This window comes from Electrophorus electricus, chromosome 12 (assembly GCF_041902795.1).
Source record: "Electrophorus electricus isolate QZ-2024a chromosome 12, ASM4190279v1, whole genome shotgun sequence".
In the NCBI taxonomy this organism is placed as follows: Eukaryota; Metazoa; Chordata; class Actinopteri; order Gymnotiformes; family Gymnotidae; genus Electrophorus; species Electrophorus electricus.
This window is the reverse complement of record NC_137508.1, coordinates 8,261,852-8,280,512: the sequence shown is the minus strand read 5'-3', so window position 1 is coordinate 8,280,512 and position 18,661 is coordinate 8,261,852. Positions and strand designations below refer to the sequence as shown.

The window sequence follows — 18,661 nt, the reverse complement described above, 5'->3', positions numbered from 1 at the left end:
TATGCCGACATTGCATATTGTGGCCCTTTAAGGCGCAAATAGGGAGGAGCTGGTATGAAGACCAAGTGTGTCGACGTTTGATGCACAGGAAGCAAACCACTGGTTTACAACCTATAGAAGTTTTAATATGAGTTTGTATACCATGGTTTGAAACCTCTCTGCTTATAAACTATGTGTATAGTTTTATCTAGTTAAATTCAAATTAATAATGCTGGATGGTTGCATTGATGAGGTTCACCAGGGATATATGCCGGTTACTGGGGCTAGGGAGTGGTAAGTGCACGTCTTTGGAACTTTTAGCTCACTTTGCAAAAGTTATTTTCCAGGCTATTTCGATGGCACTGTTGGCTCACTTCTCTGTGTGAGAGATTTAATTTAATTATAGCCAGCTACCCTTTGTGATAGTGTTATCTAATTAAATTGTCTGAATTGTCTATGCAAGTTGATTACGAACAAAACTGCAACTTGTAAGAACACAAAGTTGGGAAGCACATTCGCCGAGTTGAAGCGACAGGATGACAATATAACGATAGCTCGCTAGATAGATCATAACACTTCCTCAGCAGCTGAGCGTCAATGTTGGTAACGTTATTCTAGCCATGATAACGTTCGCAACGGGTTGCAAATGTTTTGTGGTGTTGCGGTGAAGTTAGTTAAGATAGCCAACAGGCTAATTCGGGTTGATGAAGTCCACGAATGCAACGTTGACAGGATCTCTTTAAACTCTACAGGTTAAGCGGCTCTTTGGCTAAATCATTTAAATTTGGACAATGTAATGTTTTTAAACTACCTAAATATATCTTTGGTTTTATAAATCGCACTAAAAGTCAGGAAAGTTTAAAATGTAAATATTTCAAGCTAGCTAGCTAGCTGGTACGACGCTGTGGCTGGTGTTAATTCGCACCAGGAAAAGTAACTAGCGTTATCTTAGCTAGCCCGGCTAGATTATTAAAGGCAGATATCGAGCTAGCTAAGTTAGTATCATATCTTAAAGATCTTAGAGTTTAGCGTTTCTGTAAAACATAATAGCTTTCATTTGTCATGATTGGTTGATACGCCTTGTTAAAATGTGATGGCAATTTTAACTATAAGTAATTGAAAATATATCGTACAATCGAATTCGGTAATAACGGGAGACAAGTAGGTTAAGAAGGCTAACCCCCTTATTTGGGCCAAGGCAACACTGGAGTTGCTATTCTGGCAAATCATGTGGTTCAAGCAAGTGGCTGCCCTCAGAACAACTAGAGATGGTCAGAAATTAAGTTGGCTGTTAACTTTTTTTTATCTGTCGGAAAACAAAGGAAGCAACTCGATCACGAACAGTGGACACAAAAGTATCTTAAAATTGACTACTTTGCCTAGTGCATCCTTACATTTTAAGTCATAGATGAATGTAATCAAGTAAGCTTCTCATCCAGTCTTGAAAGGGTACTCGGTGTTACCATTTTACCTTCAAAAACAGGGTCAAAAAGTTTGAGACACTGTATGTGAGTGAGCGCGAGCGCACGAGCAGACACAGATTTATCTATGGAAGGCCACAGAGTCGTGTTTATTCTTCTGCCTAACAAATATTGTACTGTTACACGTTACTGGTAATTATTGAAACAAACAGGATACAGGTCATAAAGAATGTAAACAAAATGTGTTTCAGGTTTATTCTGTTGCTGTATACTTTGGATCATGTGTCTGATGACTGATTATTATTTGTCACTAGTCTACATTACACTGCAGGCTGGAATTTCAAAGAAAGCAACAATGACAACCTGCCCGTTCTCATTTTGTTTTTAAATTTCTCTTTAAAATGTAATTTTCAATGATCTTTGTTCAATTTCTTCAAAATCAACTATTTGAGATCAACTATACAGTGATTTATTTGTTTGCATTGCTAGAGCGGTCCATTGTATTTCTCTAAATGTTCTTCAAATAAAGAATTTAGTCAATATATTGGTGGATTCAAGAAAACACATCCAGTACTTTGTTTACCAGTATCCAAATGCAATATGCTTACTAGTTACCAGCACTTTGTTACTTATTTTTCTGTCTAATAGAGCAGCTGTCCTATATGATGAGTAATTGATTACTATACATGCAGGTTTTCATTTGATGAGGCCCAAATCTCTGCTGGTAATTCAAGTCAGTTATTTAATTTGTTAAGGAATTCCTGTCTTGTGTTAATACCAAATCTCTACTTCCTAAAATAGGTTCTCCATGTACATTGCTGGGGCTTTGTTTTCTTGAAAAAGATCTTGAAGAAACTAAGAAATAAACAGTCAATATAAACAATATAAACTTTTTTTTTTTTTAATTGTACAATAAAGCTGCGGATTCCAGGATTTCTAGTTGTACCTTTTCTTCTGTTCCTTTAAATAAAAATAAAAAAAATCTGATATTGTCAGGCAGTGGAAGAGCATGTTAAAATATAATCTGAATTGTCTGATTGTCTCATTACCAGGTAAGTGTTGGAGTTACAGAATCTCAAAGTCCTGAAGCTAAAGTTAATTAATTAGATTTTTTTCTAGATCTTTTTCTTTTTGTTTGTGTACTCTGGCCCATACTATCCTGTTTCAATCAGTCTGCTGATTTTCAGAGAGACAGAACTAGATTTCCTGCTATATGGTAGTTTCGTAGAGTTGGGTTAAGACAGGTCTTGGACTAATTTGCCGTGCCAATCGTAAATCACCATTTTTACTCTGAATGTATGCTTATTCTAGGTGAGGGAAACTGAAATTTTTGGACCTTTGTGTGAAAGTATGTAGCATATGGTATTATAAATTAACCTATACCACAGCAAAATTATTTAACCACAGTAGAGGTATAGCTCAGAATGTTGGTGTACAACAAGAAAATAAAAATGTTTTGGAAGTGTTCACAAAGTAACTGATGCTTTCAGAGCAGAATTATTGAGAGCCTAATGAAATATTCTCATGGCTTTAATAATTCTTTTATTAAATATCCAGAGATTTTTAGATTGCACTCTTGCAGTGCTGAGGAGAGGTCTCGGTCAGTCATGCCATGCAGTTTATGCTGTGATTAAGTTTTTTGGTCTTGCATATTTTGTTGTTAAATAACATTAAAATGAGGGCCTGTTCTTTTGGCTCTGTTCTCACATTAGTGGCATGAGGGAATTGTTTCTCACTCACCCAGAGATGCTAATTTGACTGCCTTATGATACCCCTTCACCATCTGTTTGGGCATGTTTGTAACAGGCCAGAACATACCCTTAAATAACTTAGTTTCTCCCTTGTCTAATTTTGTAAGTAGGACCAAATCAAATATCTATTCTCCATTAAGATAATGTAACTTTAAACAGTCTTTTTAGTTTATCAGGTAAATAAGACACAGTGGGCCTCATGCAGGAAGGACTTATTCTAAAAGAGCTTTGAGAACTTGTCACATTCTCATTCAGAATTTTCTGAATGTGGCCTAGGCCAGTTATAAGAGGCAAAAAATTGGCATGCGGCTCTCCGACGTTAAAATGATTAGTCATACTGTTTTCAGTATGGTGGTGTCAGATATGCTACTCAGTTATTAAGCACAGGTGAATAAATGTTCTTTTGTCAGCAGGTGGCACTTATCCTGTTGACCTATGTATGTCCTTGAATCTTACCTAGCATGCTTGTATGAACCAATCTTGCTGAATAGTAATGTGGATGTAACTGATAACATTACAATGTTCTTGTATGATGCCCAGAGTTTGTATTTTACAGATAGTGCAGTGGGAATGATTTGTAGATCATTTGAAGGGTCTTTTGAATGTTGAGATGAGGAGAAACTACTTTCAGCATATTTTGAAGTTACGATTTGACATTTATATTTAAATAATAAATAAATAAATAATGTACAATTTGAAAATCTCAGGGACAGGCATGAGGAATTAGCGGTTGTTGAGTCAATGATGAAATTCAAAGTTACAAGCCTCTGTGAACTATAAAGTTGTGCAACTTTGTAGTATCTCTTTGAGCTCCAAGCAGAAATGACAGAAAGCTCACACCCTGTACACTCAGGCAAAGAATGCATGTTTGTCTCAATTGTCTCAGTGTTTATTTATTTCTTTATAATGTTTAACCAAGTAATATCAAGCTTCTTTATTAGGTATTGGTTATTAGTTTGCTGTTGCAGCAACATTTTTGGGCCTGTGCTCCTAAGAAATGGTTTGGGAGGTTGTGTTCTTCTTTTATGTGCCAAACAGTGAGTGTCCTGGGCTGTTTCTCATCAGCTCTAAGGGTGCTGATAAGGACTAGGCATTTATGCCCATGCCATCAATCCCCAGAGCACAAACATTTGAACTTGTCCTATAGTCTTCAGCATGGATTAAGTGTGATTGAATTCACTTTTATTTTGTTGGGTCTTGCTGTGCACTGTGACACAATTTTGTTCCTTTGTAGAATAGCTTGCAACAGAAATTCAGTCCTTTTATATAGATATCACTTAAATGTGTAGGCTCCACAATCGATATGTAAAAAGCCTAAAAGCATCTTTCAATCTGAGAAAATACATATGTAACAAATCATACGTATATACATACATACATAGACTGTAGGAAAATTAATATTGATTATCATTGATGAGGGATGGTGGAGTGTTAATTTTCAGGTTGTCACATTAGAACACTGTGCTTTTAACAAGGTGAATACGTTTATAATGATTTAATGATGGGCCCAGGCTTATATGTGTCATGCTATTTAAAGTGGGCATCGTTCTAAATTCAAATTTTTATTCAATAGTCACTTTTCTGTGGCCCTCTGTTGCATGTTTGGCATTGTTTTGGATGTTGAGAAGAATTATGTACGCCATGGCAAATGACAACTTGCATCTTTGTGTGAAGGAAAGCCAACTCAGCTGGTAACCTTTCAGAATGATGGACAGCCACTGCTCCACAGAATTGTCTTTCTTCCTGTCTGCAGCAAAGCCAGGCTGCTTGTTTTTCACTTCTGCTTTTGGGAAAATGGAGTTTCCCTCATCTGTTCATATGACATCTTACAGCAGTCCACCGCAACAGTCTTTCCTCTTAGTCAGTCTGTCTCAGTTGACCAACTTTTCTCCATCACCTCTGTAGGCTCCAGTGAACAAAGGCCAGAGGAGATGGAGACTGGTACCCCTTCTGACCACAGTGAGGACACTCTCTCACAGGTAGGGGAGACAGCATTCTTATATTCAACTGTGTAATAATTCAGTTGTAATGATTTCTGTGAGTAGGGAAGTTAAATTGGCATGTCTGTTGCTTTGAGCATGGGGGAATCTTGGCAGCAGTGTGCGTTTGTGGTTCAGGATGTGCTGAATGGAGAGGAAGGCCTCAGTGAAGTAGAGAAATCCCGTAGGAGAGCTGAGAGACGAAGAGCTAAAAGGAAGGTTAGCTGGATGTATACACACATTCATACAAGTTGAAAGTCTTCCTTGTGAAAAAATAAAAGTAAAACTGTTTGAAATTAAGAATAATGTTATTAAAATTCCTGTCAAAATAAAATGAGATTTAGTTGATTAACAAGGTTTTATTACTGAATGTAAGTGAGGAGAACTAGAGAGAACTTTTGTCTTCATTTTCAGCGTCAACGAGAGCGGAAGAAACTTGAGCAGGTTAAAAAAGATGAACACACTGTGCAGGTAAGTCCAGTTGAGCACATGGCATAGCATATAATAAACCAGCTCAAATACCCATAAAGGGTGGTTGTCCTTATCGTGCCATCCTCTCAGGAGGAGGAAGAGCGTGGTGGGCTCGACTCTGAGTTGGAGGACACAGAGTCTGAGGCAGAGGAGGTGCTGGAGCAGGAGCAACAGGTGGAGGTGAAGGAGAAGGTGGTGAAGAAAGCAGAAACTCCTCTGAGTAAGGGCAGTGCCACAGTGTCACTGGCCTCGGAGTACAAAGGTGTACAGAAGTGTTCAGCACGCCCCCCTGAGGAGGTACCACACAACCCACACGCATCCGAATTTGATTTGTGGATCATCCTATGATGGCCAAGCAGAATGAGGCTGTTCAAAGCCTGTGCATTAGAAGCACAAATGTGGAGGCAGCCTGCATTAGAATTTGGTTCATCAGGCCTTAATGAACTTGATGCACTCTTCCATCTTCTCTCCCTCAGGAGCCAGAATGGGATGTAAACAGTGCCTTTGTTGCCAATGCTTTTAATCACATCAGGCCTAAAGCAAAGAGTAAAGAAGGTCGTAAATCCAAAGAGAACAAAGAAAATGAGGCCAGAAGCAGGGAGGTGAGTAAGCCTGGGCTGGAATGACAGGGACTGTAATAACATGCTATTTCCACATGACTGGCACTGACCAGCACAACTTTAACCTTAACATAACGCATTAATTTTCTGCAGCTCAAGGCTTAGCTGGCTAGCTATCCTGGTTTGTCCATTGCAGGACATGGCTATTTACTTGTCTAATTTAACTCTACAAACAGCGAATTAAAGGGGGGCATTAATTCATATGAATTAATAAAATACTTGAAGCTGAAACTTGGATGAAATTTTTCCCACATTTTTGCTAATTCTGAAAAACAAACTAGATGCTTTCAAACCTTTTATCAAAAGGGTGGGTAAATATGGACTGTTTGCTGTTCGCTCAGTTTAAATGGAGCCATTCCAGCCTGTCAGAATAGACACAAAGTATTCAGTCAGCTTTCTGGCATTCAAGCTATGGCATTCTGACCATGACCTTCTCATAGGAACTGCAGTGTAAAGGCTGTGCTCTACCAAATCACATTTTCTCACCTGTCTTCCACTGCTCCCTTCTTCACAGTGTCTGCTGGTTTTTGTTTCAGGTCAGTGGATCTGACTCTGCATCTAAAAGTGCCTTGTTAACAGGTGTGTTATGGGCGCACACACACGTTGTACAAAAATATTTCTTAGTAAATGATCAGGAAAAAGTCAAGAACCTGGAGGTAGTGGGCAAATTCTTCAGCTACAGATCATGATGAACAGTCATTGAATTCAGGAACAGATTCCCCTAAAAAACTAAAAACACTGTTCTTCCCACTACAGAAAAAGGGATCAAACTGGTGCAGGAGGGCCAGTACACTCAGGCTGTTCTTATGTTTACAGAAGCTATCAGATACGACCCAAAGGACTACAGGTACTTGCTGCCTCCCGTTTCCACACAGTCAATGCATGTTTGGTTTTACTTTTCTGACATATAACTAGCATCTGTAACTTTTGAGAGGACAAGTTCACTGTGTTATCAGCTCAGCCCTTTTTATAACCTTTTCGTATCATTTTAAATTCTCTACTGACTTTATTACAAATACCTATGATGTGTCTTTGTTAGCTACTTTATTAGGTACATCTATAAATCTGTGATAATAAATTGGGGCCTATATGTTATATGTGCTATTTGTCATCCAGCCTTTAACCAATTCTTCCGTGGTCCATTTCTGACTATTGGACCACTGTTGATTAGGTATTATTTGGGAGGTGGACCGTCATTATTAACACTGATGTGGTGGTATTGTTGTGGATTTTGAGTTTCAAGCACAGCAGAGTTCCTAGACCTGGCAGGTGCCAGTGTCACTGTTGGGTTGAGAGTGGTCTATTGTTGCATGGGTTGGAAAACGACAAACATATTATTTAATGTCCCTTTGTTCTGGGGGATTGCAGGTTTTTTGGGAATCGCTCATACTGTTACTACTGTCTGGAGCAGTATCCTCAAGCACTCGCTGATGCTGAAAAGTCTATTCAGATGGCCTCAGAGTGGCCTAAAGGCTACTACCGCAAAGGAAGTGCCCTCATGGGCCTTATGGTAAGCCTCAAAAGCAGGTCCCTTAACTGACAGTTATGTTTGTGATGACTGCTGACAGTTATTGTTTGACAACTGTTTGGTTTTGCTGTGTGTGTTCTGCTAGAGGTACAGTGAGGCTGAGAAGGCTATGGAGCAGGTGCTGAAGCTGGATAAGGACTGTGATGAGGCAGTTAAAGAGCTGTTCTACTGCAAAGTGCTACAGCTCATGGCAAGTTACTCGGTAGAATCTTTAGCATCTACATACCTATAATTCGAGATGGCATTTCAGGAGATGGCCCAGGCTAACTGAATGGCATAAGTCTCTCATGCATAATTTTATGGAAACAAAAGTGTGTTCCTTATATATTGGTTTGTCAGACATGAAGTTTTTATACTCTCTGGTGATACAGAATGAGTAGTATCTGTTTGCTTTAGGAATGACTAGATGAAAGTTTAAAAGGGCTACCCCTCTTTGCACCCCCTTTCTTTACCAGGATCTGGGATATGAAGAGGAGCAAAGTGAGCTGCTGCTGGAGAAGTACAGCACAGTTCAGGCTGTTCTTGAAGCTAGAGGTATGCGGGTGAATGAGAATGAACAAGTAAAGTAAATACTGCAGTAATTCTTTTGTCCATGTGAGGGCAATATTGTCTTAGTCTCCTCTAGTGACAGCAGCTTACAGTGGATCAGATCTTATGGCATTGGTTTGGTCATTAAAATTCTTGTAACATTTTTCCTTTTGTATTGTAATTTTTTTTTTTACCTTTTCATAGCAGCAAACAATGACTCTGCCCTGCTTCAGCCTGGGTATGTCAAATAATTTGCTGGCAGTATTTCTTTTACTCTTGCTGTATTGCATGCATGTTGCATGCCTATTGCATGTGTCTGTCATAGGTTAGCTCATTATCTCTGTCTGTTTCTCCATATCAGAAGTCCTTGCCCTTCTCTCTGGGTGGGAAATGTAACCAGAGAAGTGACGGAGAAGCACCTGCGGGACATTTTCAAAAAGTGAGGCAGGAGCCTGGGTTTTAGTGGGCTCGACTGGGTCACACTTGTTTATTTTCCATCCTCCTGTTTTTGACATGTGCTGACTCCCTCCTGCCTCCTGTTGTTCTAGTTATGGAGAAATTGACAGCATCCGTGTGCTCCACGAGCGTTTCTGTGCCTTTGTGAACTTCAGGAATGCCAACATGGCATTGCGGGCAATGGAACAACTGAATGTGAGTACACGAAGATGGTTTAAATGTCACCAAATTGTTAAGAATGCTAAACTCTTTGAAGGAAATTTACATTTACATTTTTAGCATTTAGCTGATGCTTTTATCCAAAGTGATTTACAATTATGACAGAATTGAACATTAAGGGCTTACTCAGCAATTGAGGGTTAAGGGCTTTGCTCAAGGGCCCAACAGTGGGAACTTGGCAGTGGTGGGGCTTGAACTGGCAACGTTCTGATTTCAAGTCAAGAACCTCAACTACTGAGCTACCACTGTCCACAAACTCTCCCTACCTTTTATGAGTAGAATTTGCCTTTTTGTTATAACCACAAACTTTAGGGCCTGCATTAACTCAATATCTGATTAATAAACATTAACATCTCCCCCCCCCCCTCTTCACTTTCTGTAAACATAACAGGGCTATGAGATGGAGAACACGCGGCTAGTCGTACGTTATCCAGACAGACGCACCCAGAGACCCTTGCCTGTTCCCAATGCACCACAATCTACGGGGGCTGCTGGGTAACGGAGCTTTGCATTAATTGATCTGGGATCTACTGTGACATCCAGAGGTTATATTGTATGATATGGTGTATTTTAACTGTGTGTGTATGTGTGGGTGATTGTCCTCCAGGGCTAGGCGCAGAGGTCCTGTCAATGGAGATGAGTGCTATTTCTGGAGGACTACTGGCTGTCACTTTGGGGACAAGTGTCACTATAAACACATTCCTGAACAGCGGGGCAAAGACAGGAAACTCTGGCAGCCCTGAAGCATTGCACTCTCTTTTCTCTCCATATTTCCTTTTCCTGTAAGTCTACCTCACTCCTGTCATAAAGCCAGACAATATTATTGAGAAAAAGAAACTAAGATCAGAAACTTTTTTTTTCTTTTTCTTCTTCTTAAGTATAGGTTCTTTAAACCGGAACAGGACATGTCCTGTCTTATGATGCTCTGGGTTCACCTCAGCAATGACCTCAGTGCCTTGGGCCTTCCGTTCAACTTTTTGACATCACCTCCAGTGTCCCATTGTTTGAGCAGGGGAGGGATGGGGGAGCAGAGGACAGGATTCCTGGGAACAGTGTGCTGCCGCTGTGATGATGAGCTTTGGGTGGGGCAGCATGTCAGGCCGCTGGGCTGCGCCACACTCAGCCTGCTGGTCTTTGTGGCCAGCCCTGGCCTGTCACATCATCTTTGCGCTTCCCTTCTCTTCTCCAAGCCAACGAGGAGCCACAGGTCAGCACAAGCTGTGGGACTTCACCCACTGCCTTTTATACTGCTGAGAGGTATTCGAGGCCTCGGTCCCATGTTCTGTAAAACCTCAAGAGGAATCATGCAGAAAAGGAGAAAACAATGAAACAGCTAAGAGTACCCACTAAAAGGCATAAGCGCTCTCATATATATATATATATATATATATATATATATATATATATAAAAAAATAATACCCTGCCTTCATCTTTGAAATAAAAGTAAAGCTATTTTAATGAAGGGGTAAACCATTTTATATTTATATAAAAAAACTGCAACAAAAAAAAAACAGGCATGAACACTGCAGGTTTATTCAACACCGAATCCAATTAAAAAACTTTATCAGATTTAATTTGATTTATGACTACGTCATAATGCTTAACTGGAGTGAACCCAGTTCTGTCCTTTTCTCAAAGGGCCCTTGTTATGGGATATCAATGTCAAATGGGGTAAAGCCAGCAATTGCCAAAGAAATGTGGTCTACTGGATCAAGTTATTCTCTATTATTGATTCTTCCTTAGTGTCACATATTATTGCACTTTATACATCAATACATACTGCTCTGTGGAATGAAAGTATTAGTAGACATTGTATTGTTTTAATATAGTTATTGAGATATTTCCCAGAGGTACTTACTACAAAACCAGTTCACTGTCATTATCAGGTTTTCTTCTCTGTGTAATGTTGAACATCATATTTCTGCCATGTTATGTCACAGGCATCTAACTTACCAGTTAGGAGTTATGTAAATGTTCCCAAATACTGTGTTTACACATATTGAACTATTATTATTTTTGCAGTTTACTTCAACATTTCCATGCTGTTGTGATTAGCCATTTCTGTCACTAGCCAGAGTAAGATGTCTGCAACAGCAATTGGTTACTAAGGTGTAACTCCTTATAGTCCTTGTCAAGAAATCTGTTTTTTGACTGAGAGAAAATGAGTAAAAACTTTTTTTTTTGATGGGGGGTGGGATAAAATCTCTATGTCATGCTGGAGGAAATGCTCTTTGTGTTATAAGGGACATTTTACTTATGTTTAACAAACATTTGTCCAAACAAAAACACTAATATTAACACCAGGAGTATGGCACACTAGCCTATGAGAGCTGGAGCCTGTCAGAGTTTAGTGTTTTTCCTCATCAGAGGCCCTTGGTTCAGCTCTGAAGGTTTGACATTTAGCTTATGAGTTAAATCCAGTGGGTCAGGTAGGCTCTGAACTCTGGCTGCATGGCCACCTACGCCTAGAGTCATGGAAGCCTGGTTTACGCAGTGCTACAACAGACATTGTTTGTTTTTTGTATCTTTCCTTTGTTACTACAGGCCACTCTAACAAGGACTGTTCCACAATATTTTCTGTAATGGAAATGTACTGACATTTTTTCTTTGTTTAGGTACTTTGGCATAATTAAATGCTAAATTACGTCAGGTCTTAATGAAAACTCATGAATAATAAAGAGCACAGTAATTCATTTATTTTGCATCTATTTAGGATTTATCAGGTGCCTTCCTGAAGAGATTCCCGCTTCAAGTCCTTAGTTTGAAAGAAAGATGGCTGGTGGTATAGTTAATACTTAAGTCATTTGCTGCCAGAGAAGAGCATGACTGATCAATAGAGCAGTTAAAATTTAAATAATTTTTTTTTGTGATATTGTTGTTTGAACATTAACATCACTAATAATAAAGCTCTTCTTTTATTTTTTTTTTGTGATAATGACATTATTTTTCATAATGATGGCAACGATTGCATTTCTAAGTATCTTTCTCCCTTGGACATTTATTGCAAACCACTTTTTTTTAACACTAGGTTTATCAAATGGTGCAGAGACAGATAAATTGTTTAAGATCCTGAGACACTTCATGTAGCAGCAAAAGAAGGGACACTTGTGAATAGCATTATATATCTCAATGTCTTTTTTTGTGTTTTTTAATGTTTCTCATTTATTTGGCCATTTCCCTTTAGAAACTTTCATTTTTTATTTATTTATATTTGGGGGTCAAGTGTTCTAATATTCTGCACTGTATTACCAAAGAGCTCACTAAAATAAAAGTACTGACGTTTCTTCTGCATTGTTTCAGTTTTCAATTATTCCAATTTGTTCACATCAGTTTTCTTTACCAAGGTGTATTCAGTACATGGGCAACTCCTAATCAGTGATTACTGTCTTTGCTATAAATCACCTGATTCAAACTCCAAGCCCTTTGTTAGTTCCCTCAAGTGCATAAGAATAGAGGTAATTTTAATTAAAATTAAACACAAATTTTGTTTTTGCCTAGACTGTTTTATGTAGATGTCTGTGACTGGTTTTTGTAATAGAGTGAAATAAAACCTTTGCCCTGAGAGTTAATGACCTACATGTGTGCATGAACATTAGTTGTAATATTCACTGACTAAGTACTGAAATAGCTGTGCAAGCATCCATCAGCCGTCTGACAATTGAGATTAGGGCAAGAAGGTAACTTGGATAAAAGGCATAGTAGTTGCTGAATTGGCAGGTATTGCTTGTACTTCCATGCAGACAGTGTGGATAAAGAAGAAGAGACAGCAGTGATGATATCTGTATATTGGATTATTTGAATCTTTAGATGGAATTGGATTATCTGTATTTAGCAAGTTTGAGGGGTTCAAAATTTGTGTTTTTATTTCATTTCCTACAGGTAAAGCTATTCTCATTTAACCCCCTAGAGATGCATAAACTTAAAAAAAAAATTATATCAGTGTCAAGGTCATTGAAATAATGGTGTCACATAAGATTGCAATAAGATCATAAGCCCTCAGCTAACAAGCTAAATCTCTTATTGTGACCCTGACCATTCTTAGATATCCCAGATGTGTTTTTTTTTTCTTTTTGATTAATCATAACATTCACATGAGCAAACAAGCATACATAAATGTATTATACATAAGCATATATACTGCTGTCTCATCAAAGGCCTGGGGGTTTGATGGTGAAGGACAGTATTTTCTCTCTTCCCAAGAATGCCCTCTTCTGGGAATCCTGGGTTCTGCCAGTCTTCCATCTTCCAGGTGATAGAGGGCCTCAAATATCCACTGAGGTAATCTTTATTTTAACTATTCACATTCTCTATTTCCTCTTTTACTCCCTGGTATTTTTCTAATACTTGGGATTGCCACATATTTTACTACTTCTGTTTTCTGTGTCTGGTCTATTACTGTCTTTTTGTTATGCTATTATTTACTTGTGTGTTAGGATCTGGTGGTTCCACAATATCTTAGGTTTGTTGTTCTCTGCTGCTCCTTTAATTTGGATTTGGGAGTCTTGCATATGTTTCTGTATATGATATCTGTTGCTTGTATCTTTCAGTGTATGCTGTCCCCTCCAGGATCTTGCACCTTGCTAACAAGTGGTGGATTGTCTCAGGGGCTCCTTTGCACAGTCTGCACCTTGGGTCTTGTTGGGTGTCATATACTCCTGCTTCAAGTGACCTAGTGCTTTGTGCTTGTTGACATTTATTTATTTGGCCATGGCAATGCTCATCCTTAGGGGTCATTACTTGGATGTACTCGATGTTTTATGTCTCATCGTTTGAGCCCTCTTTCTAGCTGGTATACAACCTCTGGATGTTGGATCTTGGGTGGAGTGCGCCATGTGTTGTGAGGAGTTTTCTAGTCTTGCTGTCAGCATTCTTCAGCTCTTCTCTTGGTCATTTTATTGTGCTTGCTGGGTATCTGATGACTGGTAGCAAAGCCAGATTAACTGTATAGGCTCATGAGAGCAGAGGGCATTGCATCAATGGGTTAAACAACAAGTTTGAATCACCTTTTGGCATTTATGTCATTTTGGATAGTAGGGCTGTTTTTGATGCATCTCTGGAGAGCCTTCTTGTTGGTTGCCAAGCTCCCAACGATCCATAGTGGTAGCTCAGGGGTTGCTCAGTGGTTAAGATACTTGACTAGTAGGGATGAAGGGATGAACTTGGTTAGCCACAATGCTTAGGTAATCCCTACTGTCCAAAAGTCCATCCACAGGTATCAGAGGACTCACAGTGTGCCAAGAAAACATTCTCCACACCATTACTCCACCTCCACCTGCTGAACTATTGACACCTGACAGGACGGGCTCATCAATTTATGCTGATTGTGCTGATTGTGATTCTGACACTCTCATCAGTATGGTGCAACAGAAATCTGGATTCATCTGACAAGGTGATTTTTTTTTTTCCACTGCTCAGTTATCTAATTTTTGTGCACATTTGCCCACTGGCGACTTTCCTTTCTTTATCCCTTTAAAAGCAATGGTAATCAAACTAGTCACCCTGGCTAGTCTAGCACTGATGACCATGCCTCATTCGAAGTTGCTCAGATGTCTTGGTTTTCACACTGAAATCGATCCACAGAAAACTCTCACCTGATTTTATGCTGCACTCAGGGGTCATGTGTCTAATTTCCATACAGGAAAACTCCAATCCAATTGTAAAAGGGAAGGTGTCTTTAATAAAGTGCCCTTTCAGTGTATATATACATCTAAAATATTTTAATAAAAATTTATTTAATCATCATAGTACAACATCATAGTTTGACATCCTCCAAAAAGTCAGGAAGTCATAGAATATTGCCATTTGATTCAGTCACATGTCATAAGTCATTTTTGTGCAGAGTCAGTTTTGCCCCTTCTTGCCTCAATTTTGTCTCTGAGTCCACAATTTGACAACAGCAACAAAAAAGCAGAACGTCCGCACAATGACTTTTTAAGACATTTCAATATAATAGGCCTTGATCCGGCAAATCAACCATGTAATACAGTGAGCAGGTTATGTAGGCACAGGTAATGATGTGATTAAAAACCAAAGTATAAACAGGCACATAAAACACTTCTCTTAATAGTAATGATTATATAATTATATATTATATAATTATATTACCTGTGCCTCTATGACTTGTTCACTGCATTACACAGTTGATTTACCTGATAAAGGTCAAAACATTGCAGCATGCAATAAAAATGAAAATGTTATGAAATGGGGAGGGGGGGGGGGGGAAGCTGATCCTATACTTAGATTGGATTTGCACACTTACCTTTATTTCTTTTGTAGCATCTCATACTACTTCAGTTAAACATCATGCATTTCTGAGTGTATAGAGCATATTTAAGACTGGATTTATGACTGTCAGGGAAGAATGTAAAAATAGTGGTTAGTACCTACCTGCCAATTAACAGAGAGGGTTGTTGCTCTCATTTAAGTTATGTAAAACACCTTTCTCCAAAAACAACCTCTTTCTACCGACAATCCATTTGTAGCTTGAAGCACATTTAGCGTGTAAAACTTGGGTCTGAATGATTTTTGCTGCTCAGTGTTAGTTGGAGATGTGCTTCCTCTAATGGGGGAGGTCTTTCTTTTTCACTGGCATAAAGCATGATGCCATGGCTACCATGACTGCCACTACTCTAACTGGGAAAATGGTTAAAGCCACCTACAGTGTTATTGTGCGTGTACACAAGCACCAAACTGCTATTATGGCTTAGAGCCAGTAGTTTGTGGTCTTGGCATATTGTTTAAAAAAGGCTATTGATAACAAAATTGAAACTGTAAGGTACATTTGGTCCAGAAGCTTCTCAAGTTTCACTGGAGATCCTTAAGATGTGTGAGGTCTCTCGGTGAGTCTGACCTGAAAATACAAATTTTATATATATATATATATATATATATATATATATATATATATATATATATATATATATATATTTAAACAATGACTAATTGCATCCACCCCTCTATGACATCTTTTCAGAAATACACTGGTCATAAAACACCCGATGCAACACCTGAAACAGCTAAATGAACAAGAATACAAAATTTATGGCGATTTCATAATGTACAAATAATGGCTACTCTTTCAAATGATTATTTTGTATTTCATTTTATTGTCTTTTTATATTGAAGGATGAATGAGTTTACCCTTGTTCTTGAAAATCTAACACCTGATTCAAAATCAAAGTTCTGATCCAGCTAAGCCTGGTCTTCAGGTGCAGGCTGGAGTAGATTAAGACGAGGACTGAACACCAAAAAGTCAGGTCAAACTGACATCATACTAAATCAGCAAAAGCTAAAGCAAAAGATGCTTTGTCATTACCAAATTAGACTCCAACTATTGGTCTAACTTCAGGTGGAGGTCTGCTTGTCTTAAGTCACTTGCATCTTCATAGAGTTTCTAAAAATGTTAGGAAATTCTCAACTTCAGCAGAGAGCATATGAGTGGATCGTAGGGGTGAACAGGAGGAGGTGCTATAATTTAAAAAGGCTGTTGTTTATTGTTAGAGAGTGTATATTTATTTCATGGCACCGCAAATTGTGGCTAAGGGCAGATCCAGGCTTCGGTGGGTAATTACAGAGGTGGCGGCAGCAGTCCACCACAGCAGCGCCTCTTAAGAGCTCAGTCTGTGGCTCCAGTTTACTCCGCCCTAACCTCACACACACATGCACATACACACTTAGCAGGCAGCAACTGAGCCATTCACATCCATGCACGTATTACAAACTAATGGACTGAATCATCAGTTTGCTTACAATTCTCTTACCTATAACTTTAGTCACGTGATGTTTACTGTGTTATTCTGAAGAAAGCACATATCCTATAATGGATGATCTGTGTATGCTATATGCTCATTTACTGTAATGTATATGTATCTGTCACAGTAACTTGGTATCGTGTTAATCTGAGGTTCCTGGATGTTTATTTCTGGCTCTCACTCTTCCCCAATTACCCAATGAGAACTCTCTCTGATTAGGGGCCTCTAATAGGAGCCCGTCTTCCTGTCATGGTTTACCCAAAAGGGAGGGATACTCACTGAAGCTCTGAATCACACAAACATGACTTACAAACAGCTAAGATGATAGTTTTGAATTAACAAAGGAACAAAAAAAATTTGGCCAGAATTTGGATTACAAGTAATTAAATATTTCCACAAATTGGTTGATTAATTTCACACTTTTCCTTTTGTAGGTTTTGTGTATGTTTTGTGATTTGGGATTTACAGTAATTGTTGACCTTAATACACCCACCTTGCATGAGCTGGCTGGGTGTGATTGCTGTGAACACGTCTTTCTAAATTGGCACTGAGGTTGGTTTTAAACCTGAAATACACTTTAGCAACAACAGTAGTAGGTTGCATTTAGCTCCAAAATTTCCTCATATGGCTCAGGCCCTGTTTGCAAAATGTAACTGCAAATACCAAACAAATGTAAGAAAACAGCTGGTGATGAGCTTCAGTCTTTTCCTAGAGAGCACAGTAAATAACTTAGTAGCAAACCTCAGCAAAAACACTTGATGCAGTGGTCCATGTTTAAATAAAAGGAAACTTTTATCCATTAATAATAGGAAAGTTTTATGTTTATCAAACAAACTGTAGCAGCTGTTATGTACACTTCTTTATATATTTTCTGTGATGACATTACATTTATCTGATGCTTTTATCCAAAGTGACTTACAATTGACTGAACACAACTTGAGTAACTGAGGGTTAAGGGTCTTAATCAGGGGCCCAAGAGTGGCAAGTTGGAAGTGGTGGGGCTTGAACTAGTAACCTTCTGTTTACTAGTCAAGTACCGCTACCAGTGCCCACATTACAAGTCCTGGGTTAAAAGACAAGGAGGTGCATTTCTGCTAGTAGTAAAGTTGAATTTGTGTTTAATGACAAACTATTCATACCCTAACACCATTGGGATTACATGTCATACACATAAAATGACATATTAACAAGCATTAACCAATCAGAATGAAATTTTGGAGATGCTGAGATTATACTGTATGCAAAATGCAATACAAATTCAAAAATATGTTTACTGAATGATTTGCTGTAGTATGTCTTGTGCAGAAGCTTCAAATCTCAAAAACATTTAAATGTTTGAATCTGTGGATGGACAATGGATTACACTGTTATTTAAGGTATCTGTTTTGAATGGAATTTGTTTTATTACACTAAAAATGAGTGTAAACATCCCTTGTGTCTTTTTTCACAATAATCCATATTAAATATTTGGAATTCTTTATGTTGAAACAATTATTTATGTTGAAATAATAGTGAATGAAACTGAACATTTAGATAGAGGGGTAGATGGGAAGGATAATAAGTATTGGAGAGAAGGAGGGAGGGAAGGCAGGGGAGAGTGTAGGTGCAGACCCAAGCTCTCTGGTGCACTCCCTCCTTCATTCACTTTCTACTGATCAAGGACTGATGTGACTCCAGTGTGGCAGCCAGGTGAGTGAACCTTTGCCTCTAATTTCACCTCTGCATGTCTGTCTCTTACTAAAAATGATCAGATGCAGCAATATGTGGGTTTTGAAATGTTTCAGAACATTAAGACACTTTGAATTCTTTGGCTTTTATTTTGGCTAAGACTAAGTGTACCAATACTTTAGTAGATGGTTTGTTTATTGGTTTGGCGCTTTCACTTACTAGAGTTACTTATATCTTCAGGCTTCTTTCCCCTGCAGTAATAGGTCGAATATGCTTTTGTTGCTTCAGC

General features: G+C 38.6%; 1 protein-coding gene across 5 annotated transcripts; it reads left to right on the top strand.

Annotated features, from left to right (window-relative positions):
• The first annotated feature begins 14 nt into the window (after positions 1-14).
• Positions 15-12,242, top strand: zgc:123010 (uncharacterized). Of its 5 annotated transcripts, none has more exons than XM_027013960.3 (17): positions 15-273; positions 5,057-5,130; positions 5,269-5,349; positions 5,545-5,601; positions 5,692-5,898; positions 6,078-6,203; positions 6,758-6,800; positions 6,978-7,068; positions 7,590-7,731; positions 7,835-7,939; positions 8,205-8,283; positions 8,482-8,515; positions 8,639-8,716; positions 8,826-8,928; positions 9,344-9,447; positions 9,560-9,734; positions 9,836-12,242. In XM_027013960.3, exons 1-16 carry the CDS (start codon positions 216-218, stop codon positions 9,693-9,695), a joined length of 1,518 nt encoding a protein of 505 aa, XP_026869761.2. In that variant the 5' UTR covers positions 15-215; the 3' UTR covers positions 9,696-9,734; positions 9,836-12,242. The 5 variants fall into 5 exon arrangements, with proteins under 5 accessions (XP_026869761.2, XP_081580710.1, XP_081580708.1 ...); XM_081724584.1 differs by having other exon boundaries at positions 5,251-5,349; positions 8,485-8,515; XM_081724582.1 differs by having other exon boundaries at positions 5,251-5,349.
• The last annotated feature ends 6,419 nt before the right edge of the window (positions 12,243-18,661 follow it).

Excerpts from the sequence above, each read along its gene's own strand:
- zgc:123010 (XM_081724582.1), top strand. The coding sequence starts at position 216 with ATGGTTGCATTGATGAGGTTCACCAGGGATATATGCCGGTTACTGGGG. Across the intron at positions 5,899-6,077 it reads CAGCACGCCCCCCTGAGGAG|GAGCCAGAATGGGATGTAAA; the intron begins GTACCACACAAC and ends TCTCTCCCTCAG. Across the intron at positions 8,929-9,343 it reads GGGCAATGGAACAACTGAAT|GGCTATGAGATGGAGAACAC; the intron begins GTGAGTACACGA and ends TAAACATAACAG.